Source organism: Fusarium oxysporum, chromosome 2, assembly GCF_000149955.1.
Source record: "Fusarium oxysporum f. sp. lycopersici 4287 chromosome 2, whole genome shotgun sequence".
Lineage (NCBI taxonomy): Eukaryota > Fungi > Ascomycota > Sordariomycetes > Hypocreales > Nectriaceae > Fusarium > Fusarium oxysporum.
Window position 1 is genome coordinate 2,425,071 of NC_030987.1, and position 11,222 is coordinate 2,436,292.

At 48.0% G+C, this 11,222-nt stretch overlaps 4 protein-coding genes across 4 annotated transcripts; 2 read left to right on the plus strand and 2 right to left on the minus strand.

Moving 5' to 3' along the window:
* Positions 1-741, plus strand: FOXG_06383 (mitochondria fission 1 protein). Its single transcript, XM_018385031.1, has 2 exons — positions 1-116; positions 168-741. The coding sequence occupies exons 1-2, from the start codon at positions 81-83 to the stop codon at positions 495-497; spliced, it is 366 nt and encodes a 121-aa protein (XP_018242214.1). The 5' UTR covers positions 1-80; the 3' UTR covers positions 498-741.
* FOXG_06384 (peanut-like protein 1 (cell division control like protein 1)) lies at positions 738-4,529 on the minus strand. Its single transcript, XM_018385032.1, has 6 exons — positions 4,226-4,529; positions 3,932-3,989; positions 3,085-3,138; positions 2,888-3,031; positions 2,370-2,836; positions 738-2,322 (listed from the first exon to the last, which is right to left on the minus strand). The coding sequence occupies exons 2-6, from the start codon at positions 3,933-3,935 to the stop codon at positions 1,687-1,689; spliced, it is 1,305 nt and encodes a 434-aa protein (XP_018242215.1). The 5' UTR covers positions 3,936-3,989; positions 4,226-4,529; the 3' UTR covers positions 738-1,686.
* Positions 4,530-6,806: 2,277 nt separating this feature from the next.
* FOXG_06385 (ferrochelatase) lies at positions 6,807-8,580 on the minus strand. Its single transcript, XM_018385033.1, has 3 exons — positions 8,180-8,580; positions 7,545-8,121; positions 6,807-7,495 (listed from the first exon to the last, which is right to left on the minus strand). Exons 1-3 carry the CDS (start codon positions 8,405-8,407, stop codon positions 7,476-7,478), a joined length of 825 nt encoding a protein of 274 aa, XP_018242216.1. The 5' UTR covers positions 8,408-8,580; the 3' UTR covers positions 6,807-7,475.
* A 242-nt stretch (positions 8,581-8,822) lies between these two features.
* Positions 8,823-11,127, plus strand: FOXG_06386 (ATP-dependent DNA helicase II subunit 1). Its single transcript, XM_018385034.1, has 3 exons — positions 8,823-8,979; positions 9,034-9,642; positions 9,689-11,127. Exons 1-3 carry the CDS (start codon positions 8,914-8,916, stop codon positions 10,946-10,948), a joined length of 1,935 nt encoding a protein of 644 aa, XP_018242217.1. The 5' UTR covers positions 8,823-8,913; the 3' UTR covers positions 10,949-11,127.
* Positions 11,128-11,222: the final 95 nt, after the last annotated feature.

The window sequence follows — 11,222 nt, forward strand, 5'->3', positions numbered from 1 at the left end:
ATATCCTGACTGACGGCAACAGACCGCTGAATGCCTCTGAGCTTAATGTACTAAAAGCGCAATATGAGCGCGAGGGTGAGATGGTTGGCATCCAGACCAAGTTCAACTACGCCTGGGTAACCATCCTACGTCTTAACCTATGAGCCATCACACTAACTGAATATCAGGGCCTCGTCAAGTCCAACCAGCGAAACGACCAGCAGCTCGGCGTGCGTCTTCTCTCGGATATCTTCCGCATCTCCCCCGAACGTCGCCGCGAATGTCTCTACTACCTTGCCCTTGGCAACTACAAGCTTGGCAACTACGGCGAAGCGCGTCGGTACAACGACCTCCTTCTTGATAAGGAGCCCGCCAACCTTCAAGCATCCAACCTACGCCAACTGATTGATGACAAGGTTGCCCGCGAGGGGCTGATGGGCGTTGCTATTCTGAGTGGTGTTGGTGTTGCGGCCGGTGTTGTGGGAGCATTTATTCTGAGGAATGCTAGGAAGAGGTAGATGACGATACTGCTAAGGAGGAAAACGTGTAGGGACATATATTGCATGGGCGGTTTCGGGGACACTTTACTCACTCTTCACTATAACCTCTGGATTGGGCCCTCTTGGAGTCTTGACATTATGAGATATGCTTGCACTACAAAATGAAGCGACCATTATTACATACGTTAACCCATTTTATATCAGTTTATCATTAATCACCCTAATTCCATCACGATGCTGAGGTGACAGACAGGACATCGGCTATTGGAAAGTCACATTCGACAAGGTAGTACAAATTTGCTACATGTCTTGCTACGTGATGATTTTCACATGTCAACGTCACAGACAAAGGTGTTGGAACAAGAAAGCTAGACAAATAAAACAATGTTAAGGAAACCAAGAACAAGCCAGCTAAGAAACAAACCAAAGAGACGACGCATCACCATCTAGGGAATATCATCTATCGAGACATAAATGACCATCCTTGTCTCAACAAACGTACAACTAAAATACAACAAGCTGCTGCTCGACAACCTCCTTGGCATCACCCATCTGATCCTGTCTAATATCATCTATGACCAAGGCACCATTAAGCCCGAGGGGAAAGAAAGGGGTATCCGAAGGCAGAGTATGTGAGCAGAGCAACAAGGTAGTGTAGGCAAAGCACAAGGAGCCAGCATGTCGCCCTAAAAAATATGGCGAACCAGATGCATAAAACATATTAGCATCTATAACGTCTCTCCTAGCGATAAGCGCGCAGATTGAAACGCCTTTCGCCAGTTTCCCTGCTGTTCTTCTCTCCAAAAGGTATTCTCATGTGAAAGATTAGAGGTGAGACCAACAGGTTCTCAGGTTTGGTTTGACTCAAAGCATGGTCAGAGAAAAACGCTTGCCTGCAACTTGAAGTCATACCGAGACTCCTGCAAAGCCATATAGTCTGCATCTCCCGTCTTGCATGACTAGTCTTCATAAATGACTTTTGTTCCGTCTCCGTACGACAATCATTCCATGTGGCATATGTGATGTGATGTGATTAGGAGACAATGTTTTGTTTCTTAATTAAAAAAGGTGAGAGAAAGAGGCGACAAAGAAACGAGAATCGAATACAACGAGGGGCGTCGAGCTGGTATTGTATGGGCATCATGGGTACTCAGACATGGATAACGAAGGAGTGAAAGAATCCGCAAATCGTGAAGAGGCTGGAAGTTTAGCGAAGAGAGAAACCCTTTCGCTTGCCTTCCTTCTCTAGTGGCCGTCCGCTCTCGACGCGCTGCTTCTTGTCCTCGAGCTCCAGTCGTTGGCGGTCGAGTTGCTCCTTCATCTCCTTGTGGCGGGCGTACAGTTCCTCTTCGGATTGCTTGAGCTTGCTCTCCTTCTCTGCTACCTTCTGTTGGAAGACCATCTTCATCTCGGCCTCCATCTTGGCTAGCTTCTGCTCGTGGAGGGCACGCTCCTCCTCCTGCTTGACAGCAGGGTTGACCTCCTTGAAAACACTGGGGTCTTGCGACACGCCCATGGCGAGCAGCTTGTCGGTACGGTAGTTCTCGTAGAGTTGATTGTTGGTGTGCTCCTTGAGCTCCTCCATGTGTGTTCGGATGAGCATTTGTCGAAGCTTGACAAAATCGCAGTGCTCCTCGTTATCGACCTCGATGATGCCCCAAGGGTAGGCACGACCGCGAATCTTGCGACCATCGGCGCTTGTGATCTCGTTGTTGGCACCAACAACAGCGAAGGGAACCTTGGACATAATCTCGTTGTTCTCAGCGATCGTCTCCTCATCATCAAGCTCGTATCGGGGCCCCTCGAAGATCTGGATGCCATGGTGCTTGATATCGGCGAGAATCTTGGTTGGTTAGTAATTAAACACAAGTTGGTAACCGAATAACTTACTCGTGACTTGAAGGCGGCAATCTCCTCGTCGGTAAGGGTATCAGCCTTGGCGATGACGGGGATCAGGTTGACCTTGGTATGGAGTCGGCGCATGACCTCAATGTCAAGAGGCTTCAGGGAGTGGCCGGTGGGCTGGATAAAGAAGACACATGCGTGAATACGGTTGTCAACAATGTTCATGCGGTTAACCTTGTTCTCAGCATCCAAGTAAGAGTCGAATCGCTGCTCGATGTTGTCGACAATAGGGCGCCAGGACTCGTCGTTGTTGACGAAATCTCCGAAACCTGGTGTATCGACAACGGTCAGGCGGAGACGAACACCTGCCTCCTCAATGTCGGCACTGATGGACTGGATAGTAACAGTCTTGGGAATAATGTCGAGGCTGGGTCCCTTGCGCTCCTTGGGGGGGTACAGGGAGGTGTTGAACAGAGTGTTGACCAGAGTAGACTTGCCCAAGCCAGACTCACCTAGATCAGTGTTAGTCAGATCGTTTACATTTCAATCATCTTTGCACATACCAACAACCATCACGTTGAAGTTGAATCCCTTGCGAACACTCTTTCGGTGCCATTGGTTGGGTAGGTTGGCAAAACCAACATAGCCAGTAAGCTTTCTTCGGACAATGTTTCTGTTATCAGCCGGGGGAGGTGGCTGAGATGGAACTACATGACAGTCAGCACGGGAGCAGAAACATTCATGTAAAAGATCAGCCTACCATTAGCAGGCGAGGCAGAAGGGGCCAACGCCGGAGATTCGCTGCCGGGAGAAGCTATTAGGACACATGTTAGCATCCGATGCAATCACTGATATTGAATATTATGCTGTCAGAGGCAGAGACACAAGGAGGAGCCTGACTCGGTGAATAATCCGAACTCGTGTTGCGACGATTTCCCCTGGTAGAAGCCTCGATTGTTAGATGGTCGCGGTTGGGCTTCACATTAGCTATCCGTTCATCTCCAGCTGGTCCACTTGTTGCAGAATAGAGATATAGTTCATCGAATGACATTGGCTTCATAGGGCTTAATGTCGGCGGATCCTGGATGTCCACGTCAAGCATACTGCGATAGTGGCGTACTGTCGAGGGTCGAGGGGAGGAAGGAGAAGATGGGGTTTTATCGTCTTGGCTCAATGGAAAACTAATAGTTCGCTTGGAATCCCGCGATGCCTTTGGCGATGATCCGGCGAGAGGTGTGGTTGCCATGAAGATGAGATTTCTGTCAAAATGCACGCTGCGAGTGCGAGCCTTGATGTGCTGTACCAAGTCGAATGTCATGATCGAATTTCAGGGGTTGGAAGTGCTGATTCTCAACGAGGAATGCTGTCAGGACCAAAAAGGGGGCTAAGAAGATAGACCCAAGAAATTGTAGATGATTCAGAAACGGATGTCGTCGAGCTTATCGGAAATCGATGGGTTGCACGGGATGAAGGTCAAAATTTTGTCGAGCTCCCGGAGAACAAATCATCCTCGTGGTCGAGTTCGGAGGCTCTTTCCGTGGTCTCTACCTGTCGCTTGTGCCATGTGGTCTGACACACGCGTGCATAAAAAGAAAGAATCATCTTACCCATATTGAATTATCAAGAACGGTCGAGTTGAAAAGGCTCGTAGGAAAGTGCGTGTTTCTAAGTTGAAAGTTGATGGTTAGCTACGTCAGGGGAAAGGCCAGCTAGCTACACAAGCTTGGTGGAGTGGTGTCGAGGGTGACAACGAGAAGGGCCAAACGACGGCTGAGAATCTCCGGGAAACAAGCGCAATGTGACGACAAGTGTACAGTCGAAGAGATATCGAGTTGATCGAGGGCGTTCCTTCTCGAAATCGTGGTCGGGCAGTAAGGAGTGGGACGAGGACAGCTACTCACGGAAATACCAGGAGACGCGTGTCAATGAGCGTCGCAACGAGTGAATACGAAGAATAGAAGGCGGCCTCGGGTTTATCAACACGGGACCTACTCTCACGCACGATAAAAGGCGATCGAGAGAAGAGTAGCAATGATGAGGCTAGAAACGGGGGGTAGGGAAAAAAAGAGAGAAAGTAAAGTGAAGGAGAAGGATGGGAAATTTTGGAGGTGACAAGCGGACCAAACAAGGAGACGAAATTCTGATGTGCTGTGCTGTTCTCCCAGCAGAGCAGCCTTTGGGCAGACAGCCGTGCTTCAGCAAAAGGGGTTTAGACGAGCTAGTCCAAGTTGAGGCCCGTGTGGGTCTCCCAACTTACATGATCCAGGGGCAAGCTCTGGAGATTTAGCGGACAGGGTCGCTGAGGGCCTACTGTCGAACCTCTAAGGGTGCTGCATGGGCGCTTATGATTGGTTTAAAGGACACGGGTCCAATTAACGGGCGCGGGACAGGGGTAGTTGAATGGTAAGATGGGAGATTGGGGAGGGAGAGCTCTAGCTTCACCTCAAGCAAATTACTGCATCTTGGCTGTCGGCATATACCTGTATCATGTTGTAAGCGGCCATAAAATTGGCTCTCGATACAGCCTCTAGAGCCTCTATCTGAAGCTTGACATCATTTGAATTACCGGTGAGGGCCTACAAATGTCTGGATGTGGCCGGACCTCCTTACATCGCTCCATTCCCCAGGCAAGCTTGGAGCTCACCTGAGGTAGGTTGTTTCTAAAAGGGGAATGCTACTCTAAGTACCTGTTCCTAGCTCGCTTGTGCTTCAAGTATCAATAATCATTCTCATGCTGCAAGTTAGGTATTGATAGGGGTTATTCTCTCCTATTTGAAAGAATTGTTTGATAGTTACGGTCGATTGCTTCTTTAATCTCTCCCATGTGTCATTTGTCTTTGATCTACAGTATTTTTTCCATTTCATGACCATTGGCTCCTTTCTAGCGGCATAACTCAGAACATTCATAATTGGACTTTATCGGAGACAGATTCCAAGACATACGCAGATCAACCGTTTCTGGAAGAGGTCGGGGTATCTTCTCCCTTCTCTCGTGGCCAGAACGCTGGCCTGATATTGGATCACGGGATAACCATGTTCTGAACTATTTATTTGCTCCTCGTCCTACCGTGGTCATTTTAACATTGCCCACTCGCCGTCAAGTCCGGTTGCGCCTCAACCGCTCCCACGTCTGTGTTCTCGTTTATTAGTTTCCTTCCCTCGTCAAAACATCAAACATCCGGCCCATTCAAGCTGTTCCCTCTGTGGGTCCGGGATCAATTACCCTGTGTTCTAGCTTCTTCAATGACTGTATTGGGCTCACTCAGGTAACCCAACTTTTTTTCGTTCATGGAAGGGCATGTCAACCTATTTCTGGGTGCCCATTCAATCAGCAGGTAAAAGAATAATGAATTCTACAGGACTGGCATGTGCAGATACGTGAACCTAATAGGCTTCTGCATGTTGATATGCCAATCCTATAACTGTAAGACTGCATAAGGTTTGCAAGAGCATACTACATCTGCCCTACGAATAATTCTAATACCCAACGCATCTTGCGAAAATCATCTTGAGAATCCTGCACGCTACTACCTCCACGCCCTTCTCCTGCATGTACGACACGAACGTCTACACTCGTGTAGTTCAGGTTTTGTATAGAAAGGGATGTGAAAAGGAGGTACGCAACGTGTAATTGCATTCCAGGCAAATGTCCCTGGTCCGAAAGAAAAGTCATGTGAAGTAGTGTCGACCTGTAAAACATTTCGTGTTCAACACAGTTTTCAGACAATTACTCTAAAGCAGTGCATGAAAGCTCTGGCAATATAGTTTAACTTAATATTGTATCGCTACATTCATAATTCCCTATGTCTATTCCAACTGTTTCTAAACTTAGATAATTGTTTTCTATAAGACGTCCAAGCACTTGATAGTTCAAACATCGGGAATATTATATCTACAGTATTGCAATTATATCTGCTGTAGATACAGGCATAGTCACTGAGAGCGTACGAATAGCATCAAGCTTATTGTGTTATTATGAGCCGAGCAGTCTCTAAATGAGGCTGATTAAATGTCTGCTGAGATGTTGCCCTTCATGTAATTCTCTGCATGTTGTTCAGGAATATTGAGCATTGTTGTGTTGTTCACGTGCTTACTCAAGTTGTGGCTCTAGGGGGTGTCAGAAAACGTCTGACGTGAAGATCTGATTTTGTATGGTGAATGCGGATTCCCGCGTCAGATGTGTTTTGAGACCCCGCGGGTGGCTCAATCTTTCTTCACCTCCGAGACCATAGGCACATCTCATGTGACCACAAAGCACACGAAGGCAGGGAATTGTCTCAGATTACTTGTTAAGTAGAGACTTAAAGGCATAAGGAGTAACAATAGTTCTATATAAGGCTTTAGGTTTGCTTGTGATCAACAGATACACCAGTGTAGGGTAGCAGAGTTGGCTTCAAGTTCAACTTTATCGACGAAAGTTGGTAACATCCATTGTTAGGATTCGAGGATTTATCACATATGATGGTACAGCACTGTAAAGGATAGGCAGAAAAAGATAAGACATGTAAACTGTTATTTTTACGAGTAGAATATTGTATCTATACACTCCACACCGTCTTCTAAATGTCAAATAAGCACTGAACCCTTCAGTGCTTGTTTTAATTAAGATACACGCCACATTTTCGCTTCTAGTAAAGGTATAGTACACTGGTGGGAAGAGCTGCCCAGACTTTGACGGCTCAAATTCATAGCATGATCAAATTATCTCACTCATCTCAAGCGAGGCCAGCCTGCTGGCTCGCAAAGAATCGTTTCGATTCAGCACATCTCTCGCTCTTACACCCAGGGCATCGAAGACCCATCTGCTTAGAGCAAGCCTGACCTGCTGCCAGGTGCGCCTTGGCAATGTCGGCGAGAGCTTGGATAAAGACAGGACTTCCGTTGAGAGACTCAACTCGCTTGACAGTTTCGGGGTGACCACTGTCGCCGATGACTTCCTGATCCAACTCATATAGAGTTTCGATATGGTCGGATGTGAAAGCGATAGGGATGAGCACGAGATCCTTCTGACCCTTGGATATGTAGTGCTCCACGCTGTCCGAGGTCTGAGGCCCCAACCAGGCCGACGGGCCGACCTGAGACTGCCAGCATAGCCGGTAAGGGTTGGAGAAACCGAGGCGCTGCATGACAGCGTAGACAGTGGCCGCAACTTCAGCAGGGTAAGGGATCGCCTTTATCATGTTAGTATCTGTTACGAATATACGTGACGAAGCAACAAACCTCGGTTAACGACAGACATGGGCAGACTATGCGCAGAGAAGAGCAGCACAGCATCCTTTCTTCGCTCCTCAGGGTATTCCGCAAGCTTGGCCTCGATGTTTTGGGCAAAAGCCTCGACCAATCCACTGTGGTTAGGCCAACGGTCGATTACACTCCAGGTAATGGTACCGTCACCAGACTCCTTGTTGGTCTTGCCTTCAAGTCGGTGCCTCCACTTCCATAGCTCGTTCAAGCTGCTACCTGTTGTTGAGCAAGAGTACTGAGGATATTGTGTGAATGCGACGGCGCGGCCACCTTTTCCATTTCCAAAGCCGTCCTTCAACAGCTGCTCGTACATTTCCTCGGTTAATGGGTCCGCGTATCGGAAAGCGACGTAGGGCTTGTGAGGCGCAGTCTCGGGAGAGATCTTGTCCAAGATCTTACACATCTCGGCGTTTTGGTATTCAGACCACTTTCGAATTGGTGATCCTCCACCGATGGCCGAGTATTGCTTGATGATTTTGGGTGTTCGCCGCTTCGAAATCAATGGACCGAGATAGTTTTGTAGAGGGCCAAGAGGAATTAGATCGCCGTCGGCCTGTGGTGGTTGTTAATATACATGATTCGGGGGTCTCGGTGTTTCGTTAGTGACTTACAAAAAGGCGGCTCAAAAAGTCACCAACCTCATCGGTAGTCGATGGTCCCCCCATGTTGAGGAAGACCATAGCCGTAGGGCCCTTTGATCCAGTAGCATCTTGAGTGACAGGATGGACGGGAGTGGCCAGATATCGCTTCTGAGTAGCGATTTGGGGTAGCGCAAGTCGATGCGTACTGGCCTGTGAAATGCTCTTGCAGAGCTGGCCTCCGGATCTTCGCAGAGCCATTGTCGATGAACTGTCACTGACTTCAAGAGACAAGGCGTGGAAGGGGCAAGAAAATCCAATTTATTGATCAATTGGAAGTGGTGCGAGGTTTGGAATCATAAAACAGCTGAGGGGTGTAAAGAAATCTTATGTTACGTACATGCAACTAGTGCCGACGGCGATGATGCACGCATCTCCATGGGCTCCGGGATCGCCTACAACGCATCATATCGGGATTTGGCCCAGGCTTGGCTGCTAGGAGTGACTTACTTGCCCCGCGGAGCTTCCGTGGTGCGAGAGGTACTACTGAACAAGACATCGCCAACCAATCACACAATTGGTAATCGCTCAGAACAGTTCACGTGAGCTCGCGACAGGCAGCGCGTCGACCCTTGTCATTAGCTCGCGTTTGCCTAAAGCTATTGCCCACTAGCATGAGATCTCTCATCAGCTCTTAAAGTCAAGCTAACCCTGGGATGAGATTGATCGGTTTTCACTAAAAACAACAGACATCAATCACATCAATCATGGCTGATAAACAGAATTGGCGAAAAGAAGACGAAGATGAGGAGGAGCAAGAACTTGATGAGAACGTGAGTTGATCGAACATTGGTACTCACCCCAACTCCATATTGATCCACCCATAGAACTATAAGGCACAGAAAGATGCCATCTTGCTTGCAATCGATGTTAGCAAATCTATGTTAGAGCCACCGCCGCCTTCGGACTCCAAAAAGGCAGATCGTGACAGCCCTGTCCAGGCGGCCTTAAAATGCGCCTATCATCTCATGGAACAACGCATCATCTCTAATCCCAAGGACATGATGGGTATTCTTCTCTTTGGAACGAAGAAATCAAAATTCCAGGACTCTGTAGATGGTCGAAGTGGTCTAGGTTACCCTCATTGTTACCTATTCACTGATCTCGACGTGCCCGCGGCAGAAGATGTGAAGGTCCTCAAAGCCCTGGTCGAAGATGGCGAGGACGAAGATGAGGTACTGACACCTTCGGATGAGCCTGTCAGCATGTCGAATGTGCTATTCTGCGCGAACCAGATCTTCACAACAAAGGCTGCGAACTTTGGCAGTCGTCGTTTGTTTATAGTAACTGACAACGACAATCCCCACGCATCTGACAAACAGGCCAAGTCCGCTGCAGCGGTACGAGCCAAGGATCTGTACGACCTTGGGATCCTGATAGATCTATTCCCTATCACCCGTGGAGACGAGAAATTCGACCTCAGCAAGTTTTATGATGTAAGAATCGGTTTGAAGATAACAGGGAACCAGCTAACACGCGAAGGATATTATCTATCGTGACCCTGTTGGAGAGGCGAACATGACAGAAGTCCGAACATCGAAATCTGGAGACGGACTGACATTACTCAAATCGCTCATCTCAAATGTCAATTCCAAACAAACTGCAAAGAGAGCCCTGTTCTCAAATTTGCCATTCGAGATTGCTCCTGGGCTACGCATCTCAGTGAAAGGGTATAACATTGTTCATCGTCAAACACCAGCACGCACTTGTTACATTTGGCTGGACGGTGAAAAGCCGCAAATTGCTACAGGTGAAACTACACGAATCGCGGAGGATAGCGCCAGGACCGTTGAAAAAGCAGAGATAAAGAAGGCGTACAAGTTTGGCGGCGAATACGTTTACTTCTCCCCAGACGAACAGAAGTCATTGAAGGATTTCGGATCACCCATCATTCGTATCATCGGCTTCAAACCGCGCAGTCTGCTCCCCGTTTGGGCAAGCACCAAGAAGTCTACATTCATCTTCCCCAGCGAAGAAGATTATGTTGGTTCGACCAGGGTTTTCACAGCGCTTTGGCAGAAACTTCTCAAGGATGACAAAATGGGTGTCGCTTGGTGTATCACTCGTGCTAATGCGCAGCCAATGTTGGCCGCCATCATACCGTCTAGAGAGCGGTCTGATGCTGACTCGGGAACGCCGTATCTGCCTGCTGGACTTTGGATCTATCCTCTACCATTCCAGGATGACCTGCGAAATATCAACCCACCAAGTGAAGTGCTGCGAAGTTCTGGAGAACTTACGACGCAGATGCGAACTATCATTCAGCAACTCCAGCTGCCAAAGGCTATGTACGATCCATTGAAATACCCCAATCCCGCGTTGCAGTGGCATTACAGAATCCTTCAAGCTCTTGCTTTGGAGGAAGAGGTACCCGAGAAGGCAGACGATGCAACGGAGCCAAAATACAAAGCGATCAGCAAACGAGCAGGCGGCTACTTGGAAGAATGGTCTGAATCTCTAGAAGAAGAGTCTGGTAAAGTTGCGAACAAGAAATCGACAAAGCGTGAAACGGACGATGAAGACATGGATAGACCGGTGAAGAAATCGAGAGGTTCATCAGAGAAAGCAACTGGTTCTTCCTTCAGTATGGCTCAATTGAAGGCCGCAATCGAAGGTGGGACTATTCAAAAAATGACGGTAGTTCAGCTCAAAGATATACTTGCTACTAAGGGTATGAGTACTGCTGGACGAAAGGTTGAATTGATCGAGAGAATCGAGCAATGGATAGAGGAAAGTTCATGAGACTGAGGTCGAAGGGCACAATAGAGTGCATTGTCAGTGCTTTATATGAAGAATGGGTGGCCGGCGGAACAGGCGTTTTTGCTACTTTCTAAGGACATTATTTATCAAGCTGCGAGCACTTGATCGTATTGAATCAAAATACTGAGGAGAATGGCCCCGCTCATTTGTTCCTTATTGTGATTGTGATTAAATGCTTTTTTTCATGGAAGCTTTCGAAGCCGTCGAAGCTTTCGCAACCACTTCCTTTTCATCACATTCACCAAAGCTTCTTTTG